Raw genomic sequence first — 21118 nt, forward strand, 5'->3', positions numbered from 1 at the left:
CAATTTGGGGCTTCCAGGACCTCCTTCGTCTGTGGTTATGTTATATATATGTTATGTATTTATATTAATAATAAATGGCTGCTGTGGCCAATTAAATCCATTTGATGAGTGGTGTGGTTATTTCGGGGGGATAATGGTGGGTAGACGGGTATAGGAATGGTGGGGCTAAGTGTTGGTGAAGACCCGGAGTATCAACCAATACCTTAATCATGGACCTGTAATCATTTTTTACAGCATTTGAAGGCATTGGTGAATTTTGGAATTATCACAAACCCTTTAAACTGTACATAGTTCAGCTAATGAAGGGTCCTCAACAGTAGAAGGCTGTGAATTGAGCCGTGATCAAAAGATACATCAGTCGGAGGATGGGACTGTTTTTGGAAGAGGCACCAGACTGACTCTCTGTCCAGGTTTCCTTGTGAATTTTGAAAACCCATTAGAGGTCTTATCTTTTAGCATATGCCCCTTAGGTGGTACAGGTATAGGATGGTCAGTATCCTGATGTAGCATAATACTTTCTACAGACCCTCCCCCTTCACCCGTTTGTAGTCCAATAAGGATGTCCTTCCAGGTGTTAGCAGGGAGGTTAGCAGCAGCTTCCAGGTTGGCATGGTCAGTAGTAACATGATCCTCCTGGGGGCATGGGCCAGTAAGCTTTCCCAATTTCCTTTTCTGTACTGTCCCTTTATTATACTCAACTGTTGATTTAATTTTGACCTTGGTAGGGGGCAGTGTTCTGGTTCTTGTGGATGACTTGTGTGATGTATGAGGATGGGACATCATTTTCGGCAAAATGTTCTGCACTTTTCTGTAGGGGAACAAAAGATAAAATATGACAATGTGTGAAAAAATGTTCAAATGACCAATTGTGATTGATAGAATTACTCCGTAATATGGTGTCAGCTATAGTCACTTGTGCCATTTAATAATAATTGTCAAGGTGTGATTTTCTCCTCCTTGTTTGCTAATACTGTGGTCTCCTTGAAGGAGAAAGAACTACATACATCTCTATCTCCGCAGGAGTTCTCACCAAATCAGGCTGTGCCAGCGTGACTGTCAGCTTATTACAGGCTGTTCTTCTGTGCCACTATGAGCCTTTGAAAGGATATGCCGCAAGCCCCTGAGGAGCCAGAATGGAGGATGGGACTGATAGAGGCTCTAAATGCAAAAGTCTATCACAGTGTTTCTTCTCACACTGTTGATCCTTAGGGGTAGGGCAGTGGAAAGAGGGCGCACTCTTTTTTCCCTCGAGCCACTGAAGTGCAAAATGAGGGTTGTAGTACATCCAGAACATAATTCCAACAGTTCACAGTGCAGGTTTTCCCAGATGGTTCTGTATTAGTACAGGCCAGGTTTGAGAATGTGGTACTCCAACCAGTGATGATGGCAGAGTTTGGTGGCTGTGTCACTGTGTGCAGTGGCCCACTGAGCATCAGCAGCTAAAGCAGGCATCCTCAAACTGCGGCCCTCCAGCTGTTGTAAAACTACAACTCCCACAATGCCCTGCTGTAGGCTGATACCTGTAGGCTGTTCGGTCATGCTGGGAGTTGTAGTTTTGCAACAGCTGGAGGGCTGCAGTTTGAGGATGCCTGAGCTAAAGGGACAGGACAGGCATAAATCATAAAAAGCACACTGGACCAAAAGGAGGGGACACGCCAAAGGGGACTATAAAAAATACAGTATAAAGAAAATATAGACTACAGAAAATATAAAGAGGAAACCAAAAATACCATAAGTAGGAATAAGTGCCCCCCCCCACCAGACTTTTACTTGAATATACTAACATTTCCTTGTTACTCATATTATTCTCACATTCCTGTCAACGTGACTTCTATACATATTTAGGGACTTTCTGTAACTAAAAGTACTGTAAGTGGGAGAAGCTCTATAAGGATGTTCTAGTAACACCAAATGGTTTCAGGTAAAATTCTGGAAATGGCTCACTAAAATAGTGATAAAGTGTGTGTTTTACTTCCAGTTTAAACAGATGGCAATGCGTGAAACCAAGTCTACAATATTTTGGGAGGGGGTTATAATCCAGGACAGTAAGCAAGTATGAGAAAATTTGAACTAGAGCACATAACTGTACACAGTACAAGAGTTTTGAAAATGCCAGTCAGGAGTCACTAAGCAGTTTCCTGCACAAGCAACACTCCGAACAGTCTGCAGGTAGACAATTCCCATATGGAAAAGCTGTGATGCACTGTGTGTTCATTATGGAAAAAGCTGTGATGCACTATGTTCTGACACCTTCACCACCAACATTTTTCAGTAATGTCTGCTATAGTTGCTCTTCTGTTGGACTGGACCAGATGGTTAGCCTTATCTTCTCACCTGCATCTTTGACTCCGTCACTGGTGGTCTTCTTTGAAGACAAGTTAGCAGCTCACTGAAGGATCTGATTACAAAGAAATCTATGGAGAGGGGAAGGGGAGGAGAAGGAGGGGGGGCTGCTGGAGAGATGGAGAGACACACATACCATGCTGCTGGCTAGAGTTTTATTGTCTCATTTCATTGCTGGATTCGCATCTACACTTCTTAGGTCTGCTGTATAATGTTCTCCATTACTTAGTGCTTCAGAAGGTAAGCTACACACAGTTAGGAGTAACATGGGTATATGTCTACCTCTGAAGTGTTTCATAGAATTTTTGTGCAAATATTGCAGTTCAATATTATTATGCTTAGTGTGCATTTTTTCATTTTTGGTGGTAATATTCTCAGGTTCACATTTGCTTTACATGTGTTTTATATTAAGTTTGTACATTATCAGCTTTACGGGAGAAGAATCTCCTGGTTTCTCCATGTGTGGTCTATGGGAAACATCATAGCAGCTAGTCTACACCCACTCGTTCAGGGAGAATGGAGAGCTAAAGCCTGCAGTGCGATAAAACTAGTGAAAATGCAGAGTAGAAGTCATATAATGGTCTGATGTGTCGCTACTCCTCATGTACACAAACATGGTGGCTTAATTTAAAAGCTCATCTGACTAAAGCTCATTTAAATAGATTTGGAAAAGTTTAGCAAATGGACTAAATATGGCAGATGAGATATTACCCAGCATCAATATAAAGTTATATGTTACATATATACAGGGAGTGCAGAATTATTAGGCAAGTTGTATTTTTGAGGATTAGTTTTATTATTGCACAACAACCATGTTCTCAATGAACCCAAAAAACTCATTAATATCAAAGCTGAATATTTTTGGAAGTAGTTTTTAGTTTGTTTTTAGTTTTAGCTATTTTAGGGGGATATCTGTGTGTGCAGGTGACTATTACTGTGCATAATTATTAGGCAACTTAACAAAAAACAAATATATACCCATTTCAATTATTTATTTTTACCAGTGAAACCAATATAACATCTCAACATTCACAAATATACATTTCTGACATTCAAAAACAAAACAAAAACAAATCAGTGACCAATATAGCCACCTTTCTTTGCAAGGACACTCAAAAGCCTGCCATCCATGGATTCTGTCAGTGTTTTGATCTGTTCACCATCAACATTGCGTGCAGCAGCAACCACAGCCTCCCAGACACTGTTCAGAGAGGTGTACTGTTTCCCCTCCTTGTAAATCTCACATTTGATGATGGACCACAGGTTCTCAATGGGGTTCAGATCAGGTGAACAAGGAGGCCATGTCATTAGATTTTCTTCTTTTATACCCTTTCTTGCCAGCCACGCTGTGGAGTACTTGGACGCTTGTGATGGAGCATTGTCCTGCATGAAAATCATGTTTTTCTTGAAGGATGCAGACTTCTTCCTGTACCACTGCTTGAAGAAGGTGTCTTCCAGAAACTGGCAGTAGGACTGGGAGTTGAGCTTGACTCCATCCTCAACCCGAAAAGGCCCCACAAGCTCATCTTTGATGATACCAGCCCAAACCAGTACTCCACCTCCACCTTGCTGGCGTCTGAGTCGGACTGGAGCTCTCTGCCCTTTACCAATCCAGCCATGGGCCCATCCATCTGGCCCATCAAGACTCACTCTCATTTCATCAGTCCATAAAACCTTAGAAAAATCAGTCTTGAGATATTTCTTGGCCCAGTCTTGACGTTTCAGCTTGTGTCTTGTTCAGTGGTGGTCGTCTTTCAGCCTTTCTTACCTTGGCCATGTCTCTGAGTATTGCACACCTTGTGCTTTTGGGCACTCCAGTGATGTTGCAGCTCTGAAATATAGCCAAACTGGTGGCAAGTGGCATCTTGGCAGCTGCACGCTTGACTTTTCTCAGTTCATGGGCAGTTATTTTGCGCCTTGGTTTTTCCACACGCTTCTTGCGACCCTGTTGACTATTTTGAATGAAACGCTTGATTGTTCGATGATCACGCTTCAGAAGCTTTGCAATTTTAAGAGTGCTGCATCCCTCTGCAAGATATCTCACTATTTTTGACTTTTCTGAGCCTGTCAAGTCCTTCTTTTGACCCTTTTTGCCAAAGGAAAGGAAGTTGCCTAATAATTATGCACACCTAATATAGGGTGTTGATGTCATTAGACCACACCCCTTCTCATTACAGAGATGCACATCACCTAATATGCTTAATTGGTAGTAGGCTTTCGAGCCTATACAGCTTGGAGTAAGACAACATGCATAAAGAGGATGATGTGGTCAAAATACTCATTTGCTTAATAATTCTGCACGCAGTGTACACTTACTGGACTTTGGTGGCAGCGGTGGTATACAGAATGTCTGTTCCATTAAGAGGAGCTTGTCTACAGGTAGCCACATCTGGCAGGAAAATCTCTTCCCTCTCATGTCTCAGATGGTCTATTTTCTCCCTTTTCTGGCCACTCCCTCTGTAATCACTGTTTTGGGACGCAGGAGAACATGCCTCCATGGGCTTGCTCTTGTGCTGCACAAAGTTACCTTGAGGAAAAAATTCATTGTTAGAAAAAGATGATTATTCTTAGGCTACTTTCACACTAGCGGCAGCCTTCTCCGGCAGGATGTTCCGGTGGGTGAACAGCCTGCTGGATCCGTGCTGCCGGAGGTCCGCTCCGGCCCCATTGACTATAATAGGGGCGGCCGGAGTTTAATCGGCAGCACGGCAAACATGCTGAGAGGCGGGCGGAATAAAACTATGACATGTCACTGGTTGCTAGGCAGATGATCCCAACCTATGGGTTATCTTAAGTTATGGCAAAACCCAGTAATCTGCTTTGAGGAATTACTCACTTCTGAATTTAATGAATTTTTCTAAACTAACTTCTTAGTGGCCACTATATGTAGATTTCTAAAAGATATTTAATTGCCCTCCGGATAGCAGATATTGGAATTAAGATTAGAATCAACAAACCTTGCAGGAATGATTGATATATATATAACACAAATCTGCCTATCAACTAGTGACGACGGGCATGAGGACTGGTTACTGATAAAATTCTGCCTAGCAACAATGGATGTCATGCTTCCATACTGACGTTCTGCTATATTATTGGCTAATTTAAATTTTTGCACGATGGCAGGCATCTGCGCAGTCGGAACCTGGACACGCCGAACTTTGGCACCTGCCTGGGAGCCCCTTGGGAGCCACATGGATTTCCACCCACTAAGTGATCTTTTGGCTATTTCTTAATATTTAGACTTCTGGTAAAATGGTATGAATGTCTAGTTATTTGAACACACCCACTTAATGGGGGATAGTTTCCACTCCCACCTTTATGGTAACTATTTAAACACACAGTGCACTTCACTCTTCTCAACTGCTTGATAAAGACTTGCTTAAGTCGAAACATCGCAATGTAAGCTGCTGATGGAATAAAAAACATTTTTTGCACAAATTGGAGAGTGTTGCGGATTTTCTAAAATTTTGCTACTTGAAGAGAACCCCAGCCTGGATCTCCTTCCGCGGGCACCACTTCTCTGGACCTGAATGCCGGGTAACTGGATTATTGGTATGATCTTTCCCATGCTGCGATTTGTAGTGCCCTTTACCATCCATTTTTCTATTTTAAACACACATCACATGAGCTTTACTATACAGATTGGAACATTATGGACTGAATGAAGATAGAAGAACCTTCTATATTCATTCAGCAGGACCTGCGCTGACGTAACCGCGCTCACCACGTGACGTCAGCGCAGGTCCTTTGCAGGTCCTGCAAGAAGAAGAAAGAAGATGATAACGGCTGCCTGATCAAGTGGATGAGGTAATTTTTTTTATTATTTTTTAAACCTCAATGGACATTTTACTTAGCATTCTGTATTAAAGAATGCTATTATTTTTCATTATAACCATGTTAGAATGGAAAATAATAAAGTAAATGGACTTTAATGGGGTCCCGGGGCTCATCCCTATTTATTATCATCTCCTTAGCAACCATCTGTGAAAATCACATTGCATCTGCACTTGCTTGCGGATGCAATGTGGTTTTCACGAAGCCCCATTCACTTCTATGGGGCCTGCGTTGCATGAAAAACGTAGAATATAGAACATGGTGCGGTTTTCACGCAATGTACAAGTGATGCGTGAAAAACATCGCTCATGTACACAGCCCCATTGAAATGAATGGGTCAGGATTCAGTGCGGGTGCAATGCGTTCACGTCACGCATTGCACCCGGGAGGAAAACTCGCCCGTGTGAAAGGGGCCTTAATGAGCTACTTGTGCCACTCACCTGAATTGTGCGCTCTATTACCAGACCCATGCTCACATGTGTCGATGGCAGTATTAGTTCTGAAGGAGTTGCTGGTATCTGGACTGATGTAGTAGCAGCATGGCTCTAGAATACTGTTGAATGGGCATCGCTGTGAAAGCAGATTTTTAAATAATGGGAGTGGCCTCTTCCAGTTAATACCTGGCAAAATAAAATAAAAACTTTTTAGGCAACATCCAACATTTTAAAACATCTAGCAGCTATGCAGACGCGATTGGACAGCTGCAGAAGAGGGCAGCTAGTGGTCAGAGACAGCCAGACTCCCCATAGAAAATACAGAGACAGATTACTGCCCTCCCTGCCTGATCACTGCACACCCTGCACTCAGGGAGCACACTGTATACAGTTTTAGTAAGCAGCAATGGCTTCTCCAGTTTCAGCGATCATGTTCTCACCAGGAGCTGATTAGCTGCAGGAGCTTCAGTTTTTTTTGTAGACCAAGAACAGCTCTACACTCTATTTCAGGAGGCTGCATTTACCCTCTAACTGTGGCAAATATGTCAGCTCCGGTTCCAGGGAGAAGTAAGCAATAAAAAATGGTGACATTTAAAAATGTCCCCCAAAGGTCTTGTATGACCTTATGGGGAGGGATAGTGTAAAATAAAATAAATGAGCAAATATTAAATAAATAAAAAAATAAAAAGCCCGAAGCCACCGCTAGTCCCAACTTCTAGCCTCAACCCTGATGAGCCAACGATACATATCCCCCATATAAAGATGACCATAATGGAAAACAATGTTAAACAAACAGAAAAAAAAGTATTTTATTTTTTACATTTTCTTCTGAAAATATAAAAGACTAAATCACAAAAATAACCACTACATGCAGGAATTGGTAAGGTGACAAGCCCTGTGGGAGCTGTGATGGGGGCCATGCTGGTTGCCGAGCAGATTTTTCAGAAAAAAAGTGTAACAGCGGCTGCTGTGCACCGCTGTTCCCCTGCTTACCACCTCGGACCCGGGCGCCATGTTCAGCGGTGATCTGCTACCAGTGTTTCCTTTCAGCCCTGGCCGCTGGTTGCTGCTTGTTTCCTGCACCATTTCCTTAAGGCTCCATTCAGACGTCCTCACTTTGGTTCCGGATCCGTTCCACAGTGTGCTGTCCGCATCCACATTTCGAGTCCGCGGCTCCACAAAAAAATAGAACATGTCCTATTCTTGTCCGCAGCTGCAGACAAGAATAGGCATTTCTATTGGACGTGTGAATGGACCCCAAGGGCCGGCGCGCATCACTTCCTGTGTTTTATGGGTTGGATCATGTGACCTTGCCAACCAATCCTAGCCCTCCTGCACATATTTAAGTGGCTCAGCCCCCTTCCCAAATGCCTCAGTGTCAAAGTCCTTGTGTCCTGCTAAGGCTCCTGATATCCGCTTGTGTTCCTGCATTCTGCTACCTCTTTGATCCCTGCCTGCTTGCCTTGACTCTCCTGTTGCCGACCTGGATTGCCTGACCTGTACCTGTGCCGCCTGCCCTGACCTATTGCCTGTCTGACTTCGCGTCTGCCTCATCCTTCGGTCCTGCACTGTTGCTCCTGGTAATGACTCAGCCTGCTGACAACGACTGTACCTCTGGTACCTTTCTCAGGTACCTCCTGGTCTGCCTGGACCAGATGCCTCGTGTGCCTATCCTCTTCATGAGGAAGCGACCTGGTGTTCCCCTAGGGTCAGTTGGATAGGTGGTCCTAGACAAGGAGAAGTCCTCTCCGAAACTTTCAGTTCCGGTGACTCTCTCACAAAGGAGTCTCACTGTAGGTGCCTGCATTCTTGGACTCTGAGTCAGCCGGTAACTTCATTCAGCAAGCTCTGGTCCATCAGTACCGACTTCCTACCATCTGTCTAGAAAGGCCTCTGTCAGTGGCTTCCGTAAATGGACTGCCACTTCCTGAACCTGTGCTTTCTGTTACTATGCCCCTTAACCGCTTTACGTCCGCCCATAGGATATAAACGTCCTATGGGTGGACGTCTATTTCTGAAAGCACGTTTTAGAACGTCCTTTCAGAAATAGCAGCTGCACGCTAATCGTGCAGCTGCTGATCGGGTTGCCCGCTGTCAGTGACAGCAGGGCAACCCTAAGACAAGGCAGGGACAGTGCCCAGGTGTCCCTGCCTTCCGGATCGCTGCAGACACAGCGCTTACCGAGCGCTGTGTATGCAGAGAAGGAAGCGCTATGCGCTTCCTGTTCCGGCCCGGCGGTCATGTGACCGCCGTGACCGGAGAGTGCAGGGGCTGTGTGAGGTCTCTCAGAGACCTCGATCAGCCCTGCTCTGAGGCTGTACAGCGCTGGATTGCTGCTGTACAGCCTCTCTAGGGGTGTATTTGTCCTGTAACTGGGGCTACTATGTCAGCCCCAGTTACAGGAGAAATCAACAGTGAAAAAAAAAAAAAAAAAAGTGAAGTAAATGTCCTCCAGAGGTCTTGTATGACCTTATGGGGGACGAAAAGTGTAAAATAAAAAAAATAAAAATAAAAGGTTGAAAATAAAAAAATAAAAAAAAGTTTCACATGTAAAAAAAAAAAGTCCCCAAGTAAGGAATGAAAAAATAAAGTTAAAAATAGAAAAAATAAAAAAAAGTATACATATTAGGTATTGCCGCGTCCGTAAAAACCAGCTCTATAAAAATATCACATGACCTAACCCCTCGGGTGAACACCGTAAAAAAAAAAAAACTGTGTCAAAACAAGCAATTTTTGTCACCTTGCATCACAAAAGGTGCAACACCAAGTGATCAAAAACGCGTATGTCCCACAAAATAGTACCAATAAAACCGTCACCTCATCCCGCAAAAAATGAGCCCCTACATAAGAAAATCTCTCAAAAAATAAAAAAACTATAGCTCTTAGAACATGGAGACACTAAAACATCATTTTTTTGGTTTCAAAAATGCTATTATTGTGTTAAAGTGAAACAAATAAAAAAAAAGTATACATATTAGGTATCGCCACGTCCGTAACAATCTGCTCTATAAAAATGTCACTTGACTGAACCCCTCAGGTGAACGCTGTAAAAATAAATAAATAGAAACTGTGCTAAAACAACCAATTTTTTGGTCACCTTGCCCCATAAAGTGTTATAATGAATGATCAAAAAATCATATGTACCCAAAAATAGTACTAATAAAACTGGCACCTTATCCCCTAGTTTCCAAAATGGGGTCACTTCTTGCGAGTTTCTACTGTAAGGGTGCATCAGGGGGCTTCAAATGGGACATGGCATCTAAAAACCATGTGGAGTTCCTTTTCTTCTGCGCCCTGCCGTGTGCCCATACATCAGTTTATGACCACATGTGGGGTGTTTCTGTAAACCGCAGAATCTGGGTAATAAATATTGAGTTTTGTTTGGCTGTTAACCATCGATGTGTTAAAGAAAAAAATTGATTAAAATGGAAAATCTGCCAAAAAAGTGAAATTTAAAAATTTGATCTCCATTTTCCTTTAATTCTTGTGGAACGCCTAAAGGGTTAACAAAGTTTGTAAAATCGGTTTTGAATACCTTGAGGGGTGTAGTTTCTACAATGGGGTCATTTATGGGGGTATCCACTATGTAGGCCCGACAAAGTGACTTCAGACCTGAACTGGTCCTTAAAAAGTGGGTTTTGGCAATTTGCTTAAAAATTTGAAGAATTGCTTCTAAACTTCTAAGCCTTCTAACGTCCTAAAAAAATAAAATGACATTTCCAAAATGATGCCAACATAAAGTAGACATATGGGGAATGTTAAATAATAAATATTTTATGAGGTATCACTCTCTGTTTTAAAAGCAGAGAAATTGAAATTTAGAAAATTGCGAATTTTTCAAATTTTTGGGTAAATTTGGGATTTTTTCATAAATAAAGGTGAAATATTTTGACTCAAATTTATGACTATCATGAAGTACAATGTGTCACGAGAAAACAATCTCTAAATGACTTGGATAAATAAAGGCGTTCCAAAGTTATTACCACATAAAGTGAGATATGTCAGTTTTGCAAAATTTGGCCTGGTCAGGAAGGGGGCAAATGGCCCAGATGGCAGGTGGTTAAGTTGCAACTAGGGGTTCTGCGTTCAGAGATGATCTCCTATGTGCTGCCAGCGTCTGTGAATCCGGTTATCCTTGGCCTTTCCTGGCTGCGTCAGCACACTCCAGTTCTGGACTGGCACTCCGGTCAGATTCTGCGTTGGAGATCATCCTGCCAGTCCACCTGCTTACCAGAGGTCCGACCTGCTTCCTCCCCTACTGTACCTGCAGCATTTCCTTAAGGGCCGGCGCACGTCACTTACTGTGTTTTATGGGTTGGATCATGTGACCTCGCCAACCAATCCTAGCCCTCCTGCACATATATAAGTGGCTCAGCCCCCTTCCCAACCCGTCCTGTAGATGCTACACATCTGTAGGTTACTGAAGATGGCATCCAAGCTGGCCCCATAAATGCTCAATTGGCGATAAATCTGGGGACCAGACAGGACAAGGAAGTGATGTAATCGAGAGGAGACATTCCTGGAAAAACCCTTGCTGTGTGTGGGCAAGCATTATTCTGATGAAAAGTGCTAGTTGAAAACCCTGCCATAAGAGGAACACATGTGGCTGCAGGATGTCCTGCACATATTTCTGGGCTGTTAGTGTCTCTTGTATTACTACTAGGGGTGACCGACTGTCATATATGGTGGCTCCCCAGACCATCACATCAGCAGAAGGGGTAGTATGTCGCTCCACAGCAAAGGCAGGATTCAAGTGTTCACCATGAAGCCTCCATACTCAAACCTGACCATCGTGGGATCCCAAACAGAACCTGGATTTGTTGCTAAAGACGATGCCGTTTTAGTCTGGTGCAATCCTGCTTTCTAATTTATGATACCACTACAAAGGCAACGTAATGGGTGCTGTGACACATCCTGTTCTAGTGGTCAGCCAGAGGCTCGAGTGGAGGATAGGTGATAAGTTGTTCCCATGGGACAACTGGTTTAATGAGTAAATAAGGCCTCCTTCACACATGAATTTGCTTTGGTTTTTTTTAAAGGGCTGTCTCACTTCCGCAAATGGCATTTATCATGTAGAGAAAGTTAATAAGTGATTCTTTTTCCTATAGTGTGCAAGCACGACCACCACTGCAGGATTGGCCGTAACCAAGGAAACGAGAAGTGTATACTGTGATGGAAAAATGAATTAAGCCAGCAAACGAGACAATATGGATAATTGTGTTTTATGTTTTAAAATTCCCATAGCCTTTCAGCTAACATCTGGCGCTTTTCCTGCAAAAAAACTGCATAATACACATGTAAAAAATGACATAAAAAAATAAAATAAAAAAAAGAATCCAACCTCAGATTCACAACCCATTCACAGAAGGCACTACTGTGTCCTAAAATGACTTAAAGGGGTTGGCCCATCTCGCTCTTTGGTGGCATATCGCTAGGATATGCCACCAGTGTCCGATAGTTGTGGGTCCCACCTCTGGTACCTGCACCTATTTCTAGAATGGGGCCTCCAAAGTGAACGAGGGCGCACTGGCAAGTGCAAAGACCCTGCATTCACTTCTATGGGAGTTCCAGAAAAAGCAGAGAGCACTTTTCAGAACTCCCATCAAAGTCAATGGAGGGCACTTTGTGCAAGCATGGTGCACTCTTCTTCCCTTTGGGTGCCCCGTTCTAGAGATAGGACGCGCACCTATCGGACATTGGAAGCTTATCCTAGAGATATGCCACCAAAGTGCGAGATGCGCCAACCCCTTTAAAGGGTAACTGTAATAATATATTTTTTTATGTAATTGGATTGGTCTGACTAAGTTTACCTTAGTTCTCTAGTTAATACTTTTGTATAGGCATTGAATTACCTAGTAATTGCAGCATGTTCTTTCCTCCCCCAGGTATTTTAGTGGTGCAGCTAAAACAGCGTTGCTAGGTCTCCTCCGTCTCCTATCTTCTACATACAGAAGACGGAGGACGTAGTAGAGGGCAGTCCCGAGCGCTGTGTGCGCCCTCCTATCAGACCGGGATAGTGCTGATATTTACGCTAACAATTTGCGATTAGAATATTCGCGATCAACTACTCAGGAGGAAGAGGGTGTGTTTAAGTCTGGAGAAAGCCGATTGGTTGAGGTGAGGCTGCGCGTTCCCGAGATGAGCCGAATTAATTCTGGGTAGTTAGGGAGGGAGGTCTTTACGTCAGGGTAAGGGCATCGGCGGCCATCTTGAGAAGATAGTCAGAAAGAAGTCTTGTGAGGAGCGGTTGCTATGGACGGAATCTTATTAAACAAGTGGTATGTGAACACAATAATTAGTGATTATGGATTATCACCACAGCAGCAACAATATATATGAAAATTTAATTTTGAGTGAAAATATTGAACTTCACTGTTACTGAACTTCATCACAAAGTCTGGACTCAAGTTATTTCCTTTATCCCCCAATTTCAACTACCCCTTATTTTCTGCTTCGGGAGACAATGCCTGGGGTCCAGCGTATCCAGGCAGGAGAACCGTGACACATACAAAACATTAAGGGGCATTGTAGGCCACCCTATACCACTCGGCCATTCCTACACCTGGGTACCATTTTAAACATCTTAAAGGGACCCTTTGCCGCTGTCGGACGTTGCATATACTACAAACATACTGAGGGAGATTTATCAAGAATGGTGTAAAGAAAAAAATGGCTTAGTTGCCCTAGCATCCATTTAGATTCCAGCTTTATTATCTTAGTGTTCCTTTGGAAAATCTCATTAGTTGCTGTAGGCTACTAAGCCAGTTTTCCTTTACACCAGTTTTGATAAATCTCCTCCACTGTGTAGTAAATTTGAGTAGCGCATTCAGTATTTTTACTCACCATTGAAGGTGCTCGTAATGTCCATGACATCCTGGTTCTTGGTGTAAGGGTGGGATTAGATATAAAATAATGAACAGAAAAAATACAGATCAATTTTACACAAAAATACCAATAACCACTGTCAGCATGGTCACTGCAGGTCTCCAGGAAGACCGAATAGCTGATTTTGCCAGGGAGAGGTCCCCCCACTATGCTGTGCTTAATAGGGCACATGGACAGGGGGTGTCTTCATGGGACAACCCCTTGAAACCTTACATTTGGAATCATGATCCCCACGTTTAGGGCTTATAAACGGCGTTGGTTTGTCATCAATAGGTCTGCTTAGGAGCTGCAGACATAAACACGGTGGATACTATGTAGGAAAATTGCTTCCTTTTTTATGTTAACATGCAGTGGAGAAATACAATTTTAACCTTTTAAAGGTTGTAACCGTCCCTTTCCTGAGCCCCTCACATAGACTATTCATGGTCTGTGGACTCACCTTAGTTGTAATGACTTCTCCTTTGGCATTGAACACGAGGTAGATCATGGAGACCTGTCACACAGGCATGGGATTAGAATGTGATCCAAACAGCTCTATGTCTGGTTCTTTTATAGGACAGTCGGTATTATCTACTGTACATTATATGGGCTTGTGTAATTTTTTTTTTTGATGTAGATTAGCTTATTCTAGCTAAAAATACTGTACACAGAGAATATGCCCGATTTCAATAGCACAAAAAGCCAAAGATAGAAGAATTGGTACTGTGCTGCTCTCTAGTGTCCACAGTCAGAACTGCTTGTTTAGTAAACCTGTTTCATGTTTTCTTATAAAGGGAGGATTAGGGGCAGTTTTAATAGGAGGCAAATTGGGCATTTGCTCAGGGCGCCCGAGACTACCTAGATTAAAATCAGCTCTAAAAGTACCCTGTAATACTTGGCAGTGTATGGTGGTATTATGAGAATTGAATTGCAGTTGTTACTATATGGTGGTAGTATATGAGCTATATATGGTGGTATTATGTGAACACTGTAAGGAAATGTTAGTTAAAGGGCATCTGTCAGCAGATTTGTACCTATGACACTGGCTGACTTGTTACATGTACACTTGGCAGCTGAAGGCATCTGTGTTGGTGCCATGTTCATATGTGTCTGCATTGCTGGGAAAAATTATGTTTTATTATATGCAAATGAGCCTCCAGGTGTCATGATAGAGATCAGTGAAGCCCTGAACTCTACCCACACCACTGTCCCTACCTACTTGTGCAATCCGCCCTAAGTAACGGCCCACAACTGGAAAGCAGTCCTTTCCTTACTAAGTGCAGGGGCCTACGTAGAACGGTACATAGGACAGAAGCAAAACGTAATGACAGCCGCACAGAGCAGATAACAGACAATGAGGTCCAAGAGAACCAGAGTAGACCTAACACTGAGACAAAAACTAACAAGCCAAGGTCAATACTAGGAGGATCCAAACAAAGCCCAAATCAGAAACCAGAAATCGAGATCATACCAAGCCAGAAGTCAAAACAGGAAGTCACGTCAAAATCCAAATTGTCAGGCAAAGGGCAAAGTCTGGTAAAAAGCAGAGGTCGGTAATGCAGGAGTCAAAAGTAAGTAATAACTCAGGCTAGAACAGCGCAGAAACCAATCAGAGGCACTGTGGCCAGCAGTTGCCTGGATTAAATGGGCCGTGCTTCCGATCATGTGATGTATCCTGCATCATGTGACTGGTGACGTCACCACGCTGGACGAGCCAACACTCAATCTCATTGGCCAGTGCTCCTGCTTTTGCAAGCCCGGCCTTATCACCAAGGAAATAGGACGTGGTGGTGCCAGCTGTTGGGAAGAGCGCCTGCCAGCAAAGGTATGGATCTGACATTGATGACGGTGGTGCTGCTCTCAGCAGAGCGCAGCCGCCAGCCTATAACACTAGGAGAAATGGGGGCGTCGCTGTTACACCAAGAGGCTCTTCTCTGCACTTTGATTGACAGGGCCAGGTAGGAGTAATGAGGTTTTCATTGCCTGGCTCGGTCCATCAAAGTGGAGATAGCGTGGCAGTTTCAGAGAGATCTAAGCCTCTAGGAGTAACAGCAACGCCCTCATTGCTCCTAGAGGGTCATTTGCATATATGAAAACTTCATTTTTCTCATCAATGCGGGCACATGTGAACATGGGACCAACACAGATGCCCTCAGCGGCCAAGCGCACATACAACAGGTCAGCCAGTTTCATAGGTACAAATCTGCTGACAGATGCACTTTAATTATTATATGGTGGTATTTAGGAATGAGCGAATCGACTTCGGATGTTTCATCCAAAGTCGATTCCATAAAACAGGAAATGTTTTTTTACAGTACAAAATAATTTATGAAGTTATTATGCGAAGTCTAGCGAGACTTTGCAAAGTATTTCATAAATGCAAATGAGCTTCTAGGAGCAATGGGGGCGTTGCTGTTACTCCTAGATGCTCAGATCTCTCTGAAACTGCCACACCATCTCCACTTTGATTGACCGAGCCAGGCAGTGAAAACCTCATACAGTATTGGAACAAAGTTTTATGCGAATCGACTTCGGATGTTTCATCTGAAGTCGATTCGCTCATCCCTAGTGGTATTATTTCGACACTGAAAGTATTATTTAGAAGTAATAAATTTAGGCAGTATATGGTAACATGATTTAGGGATTGTATGGATGTATTTGAATATTAAATGTCATTTCTTGGCCAATGAATGGCAGTTATGTGTTGGCAATATATGGCGCTGTTATTCTGGCACTTTATGGTGGTATTGTAGGGATACTGTATGGATGTACAGTACAGACCAAAAGTTTGGACACACCTTCTCATTCAAAGAGTTTTCTTTATTTTCATGACTATTTAAAATTGTAGATTCACACTGAAGGCATCAAAACTATGAATTAACACATGTGGAATTATATACATAACAAACAAGTGTGAAACAACTGAAAATATGTCATATTCTAGGTTCTTCAAAGTAGCCACCTTTTGCTTTGATTACTGCTTTGCACACTCTTGGCATTCTCTTGATGAGCTTCAAGAGGTAGTCCCCTGAAATGGTTTTCACTTCACAGGTGTGCCCTGTCAGGTTTAATAAGTGGGATTTCTTGTCTTATAAATGGGGTTGGGACCATCAGTTGCGTTGAGAAGTCAGGTGGATACACAGCTGATAGTCCTACTGAATAGACTGTTAGAATTTGTATTATGGCACGAAAAAAGCAGCTAAGTAAAGAAAAACGAGTGGCCATCATTACTTTAAGAAATGAAGGTCAGTCAGTACACCGAAAAATTGGGAAAACTTTGAAAGTAAGGGCTATTTGACCATGAAGGAGAGTGATGGGGTGCTGCGCCAGATGACCTGCCCTCCACAGTCACCGGACCTGAACCCAATCGAGATGGTTTGGGGTGAGCTGGCCGCAGAATGAAGTCAAAAGGGCCAACAAGTGCTAAGCATCTCTGGGAACTCCTTCAAGACTGTTGGAAGACCATTTCAGGGGACTACCTCTTGAAGCTCATCAAGAGAATGCCAAGAGTGTGCAAAGCAGTAATCAAAGCAAAAGGTGGCTACTTTGAAGAACCTAGAATATGACATATTTTCAGTTGTTTCACACTTGTTTGTTATGTATATAATTCCACATGTGTTAATTCATAGTTTTGATGCCTTCATAGTCATGAAAATAAAGAAAACTCTTTGAATGAGAAGGTGTGTCCAAACTTTTGGTCTGTACTGTATTATTTAGGGAATTGTATGGCAGTCCTGTTTTATATATGCAGCTTTGCAGTTCTGAGAAAACTCTACTGATGAAACTGTGGAGCTTGCCGCTCAGTGCCCCATTTGCTCTAAAAGACGCCCAGCGCCTACACTGTGACTTGGCAGCTGCACGCAGTGTCTCCTTCTCTGAAAATGATATCCCAGGACATATAGGATTCATCATTACAGTCCTGTATTCCTGGCATGTAACACCACATAGATGCTCTATCAGAACAGATCAATCATAGCTCAGTCTTTCCAAATGAAGTTACCCAGTGCTCTGTCCATGTCCCAAGATGGTGGCTTTCAAGATGGTGGATGGAAAGTGTAACTGATAGGACATTCCAGGAACTATGGATTGGTATTGACAAGATCAGTAAGCCTCTTACAGAATACATACCTTTGTAGCACTTATGTCTTGGAAGAGAGGTGTCCTCTGCTGCTTGGTCATCCTGTTTTTTTTGGACACTTTGTTAAGGTTGTGCAGCTTCCTGACAGAGCTGAATTCTGACTGAGAAGATAAAGATTTGTAAATCATCTACATAGTCCATTCTCATGTCCCCAGCAGCCGCCAGAATTTAGTTTTGCAGCTGCTGGAGAGTCATAGGTTGGGGAACAATTTTTAAGTAGAGGGCTAACCTTTTGTTGGCTGGTGCCTTCTTTTGGTGACACTCCTATATGGGCTACTGCCTTACAGCGCACATATAACCATACTATACAGTGCATTATTAAAAGGGTTATTTCATGAATAATATAAAAATCACATACTGTATAATCTAGCACATAACTTCTTTCTAACAAAGCTAGAACCAGCCCTGTACCTTACATGGATCCAGAGCTCGCCATTCATTGCTGCAATTGCTCTGCATTAATTTCAAGCTGGAGTCTGTCCTGTATGCTGCAGCTAGTGGCAGTTGAATGATAGAACTGAGCATGTGCTTCCAGCTCAGTGAGCAGGACGAAGAAATGAGTAAAAGAGCAAACAGTAGGTGGCGCTATACAGACAGATTTCAGTAGCTATAATACATTTTAATTACATGCAATTTCAAAAATATTCAGATTCAGGTGCTGAGGAGGGCTCGGACAGCCCCTGGGCATTGGCCCAAGAAAATTCCCTGTAGGGTCTATGGCCAATCCGCCTGTAAATGCTGAGTGAAAACCCCTGTGGGAGCTTTAATGACAAACATATTGGTGATTACTGAGCTTTCCCAGAAATCTATACCTAAGAAATGGCTGACTAGAATTTTTAAACAGGAGAAGAAGACTCAATATTTAGTGAAGAGTTTGTGGTTGGAGGCACTGAAAAGCGTTAGCTGTGTACTATTGTCAGGCAGTAACCAGTGATTAAAACACCCACAGGCTTTGATGAGGTGTTTATCGCGTCCGTAAAATGACAGCAATTATCCACATATAGATAGCAGAGGACCTATCATAACAAGCGGTTGTGGCGCCTTCAAGGAGGCGGGATGGATAAATAGGAGAACAATTTCCTTCTAGAAATCAAAAAAATACAAGTCCTAGAGTTGTATTATTCTGTCCAGTTTTGCAAGGCTTTCTTTAACCATTTCTTAGTTATACTGTATATGTTTCTGGGAAAAGCTAAGTAACAGCCATAATGCTTATCATTACTGTAATTTGCACCCAGATTTACCATTATACCCAGATCTCTGCCATTCTTGTAAAGCTGGTCTAATGACCGTGCTAGGTTCCACTCAGAAACAAAAGTAACTAAACACCTTTTTTTTTTTTTTATAATGACGTGAACGCAACGAAGATCATTTAATAAATGCTGTCCTCGTCACTGGGGAGTGGCGGAGGTATGGCAGAAACAGGGCCAAGCCATCAGTCCCCGCAAATTCACTAACATTTACTAACATTACTCCAGTCAGGGGCTGTGGCAGATTTCACTCTAGGCGCACAGACTGCTGGAGGATGCGCCTAATTTATGATGAGGCCTGCACCTTGTCATAAATTAGGCGCATTCTGCGGCAGCACAGGAGGTATCAAAGAACCCCACCGTTTTCTAAATCCCCTGCTTAGATATAAAGCTACAAACTCTGTTTACTTGCAGCCACCACTAGAGGGAGCTTAGTGCATAGGGTTTGTACAACAATAGGCTCAATAACTACACAGTATGCAGTAGTCTCCTGAGCTCCTTCTAGTGGTGATTGCGGGCAGACAGAATTTTAAGATATATCTTTATGTCTGTATGGGGGATCTGATCTGAAGACCGTAGCTACACAGTCTCTAAAAAGATATATTAAGAAATGAATCAGCACTGAATGTTGGGCCTATTTGTAAGATACAAATTTTATTTTCCAGATGAATTGAAATATTCATGTTTGGATTTGTTCTAATCTAGTCCTGCTCATGCAGCTGAAGGTTTGTTATAATGTATCAGTGTAGACAGTCCTCTATAGGTTGGCCATAGCATTAGCAGCAGCATAACTCCTCCTCCTGTCCTGGACGCCAGACTAATTGGTCTTACCTATGCTGTTACTTTGTAACAAACCCTCAGTTGTGTGAGAAGGACTACACCAGGTTTTCAGTCTAAACATTGACATTCCCTGTCAGCAAGCAGAGAGCTGAAAAATAATCAAATTCAAAGACAAAATCAAAAGGTGTGCCTTGCCAGCTCAGATTTTACCTTCCCGTAGGACTAGTGTGCAGTTAAATACAAAAACAAAAAATAGGAAAAGCAAGAAAAAAAAAATATCAGCGTTAAAGGGGCCATGTGATGAGAAGTTTAAAGGTTCCCAAGCAACCTAAATGCCCTTTTATGTTTAGAGGATGACAAATAAGCTGGCCACATATGACCCTTTGCTCATGTGACTGCGCTTAATAGTTATATGACAAATCTCAGTGTGATCCTTTGTCCCAAAAAGTCTAGGAGGCGGAGCCCATAACATGCAAGCACACAAATGGCACACTGTAGATGAACTCACGGCCATAGGCTATAATTTGTAGGACACTGTATTAAACCCTAAAAAGGGGTGTGTGTCCGACTTGAGCTGCATAACATCTACCAAGCATAAGCCTAACCAAAATCAGCACAACGGCTATGTTATATTAGATATGCAAAAAAAGTTGTACACTACTGAATGCGGATGTTATTTAATACATAAGTGGAAATGTCATTTAAAGAGAACCTGTCACCATGAATGGCAATCTGCAGACAGCATGTTATAGAGCAGGGGGAGCTGAGCAGACTGAAAAGAGTCAATCAATTTGTAATTTATACATTCAAAGAGGACCTTTCATCAGTTTAGCCCTAGTCTAATTATGGTCTTACCTTAAAGGGCGGCCCCCACTGATGCCATGGCTTTTTTTTTTTTTTTTCACTGTTGGCCCCGTTGATTTCGGCACCTTATATTATAATGAGCCGACTCGGTTATACTAGCGGAGACTCACAGTTTTGCTGGTTCTCTTCTCCCTGGCTGTGAGTGCATCCAATCAGAGTGCACCACTCTTAGCCAGGGAGGAGCATTCCCTGCCTAGTATAACCGAGTCGGCTCATTATAATATAAGGAACCAAAATTAATGGGGCCAACAGTGGACGAACTGTTGGAAAAAAAAAAAATGTGCCATGGCATCAGTGGGGGCCTCCCTATAAAAGGTAAGACAATAATTAGACTAGGGCTAAACTGATGAAAGGTCCTCTTTAAATCTCTGCTCTTTCTGCGCTCTGTTGTATTCACACTTACACAGAGAATGCTATCAATCACTGATAACACCTCCCCGTGTACAACAGAGCTGGGAAACAGCAGGGGTTATACTGCATTTGGAATAGCGACAACCTGCCACCTTTTTACATAAACAATGAGAGGTTGTCACAGCTCCACCCCTCCACTGAAGAATTTGTAAGCCTCAATGGCACCATAGTAATTGCAGATTTTTTTCTATATGTTTCAC

At 42.7% G+C, this 21118-nt stretch overlaps 1 protein-coding gene across 2 annotated transcripts in view; it reads right to left on the reverse strand.

The window, feature by feature from the left end:
* Positions 1-215: 215 nt before the first annotated feature.
* The window catches only part of LOC121005333 (cytosolic carboxypeptidase 2-like), a 141855-nt gene continuing 120952 nt past the window's right edge, over positions 216-21118 (reverse strand). For both annotated transcript variants that reach the window (XM_040438005.1, XM_040438011.1), the window contains exons 15-20: positions 17607-17717; positions 13939-13992; positions 13458-13512; positions 6621-6800; positions 4660-4870; positions 216-808 (exon numbers count right to left, since the gene is read on the reverse strand). In XM_040438005.1, the coding sequence (XP_040293939.1) occupies positions 355-808; positions 4660-4870; positions 6621-6800; positions 13458-13512; positions 13939-13992; positions 17607-17717 (1065 nt within the window). In that variant the 3' untranslated portion in view covers positions 216-354. The remainder of the gene's footprint in view (positions 809-4659; positions 4871-6620; positions 6801-13457; positions 13513-13938; positions 13993-17606; positions 17718-21118) is intronic.

Source organism: Bufo bufo, chromosome 1 (genome assembly GCF_905171765.1).
Source record: "Bufo bufo chromosome 1, aBufBuf1.1, whole genome shotgun sequence".
NCBI lineage: Eukaryota > Metazoa > Chordata > Amphibia > Anura > Bufonidae > Bufo > Bufo bufo.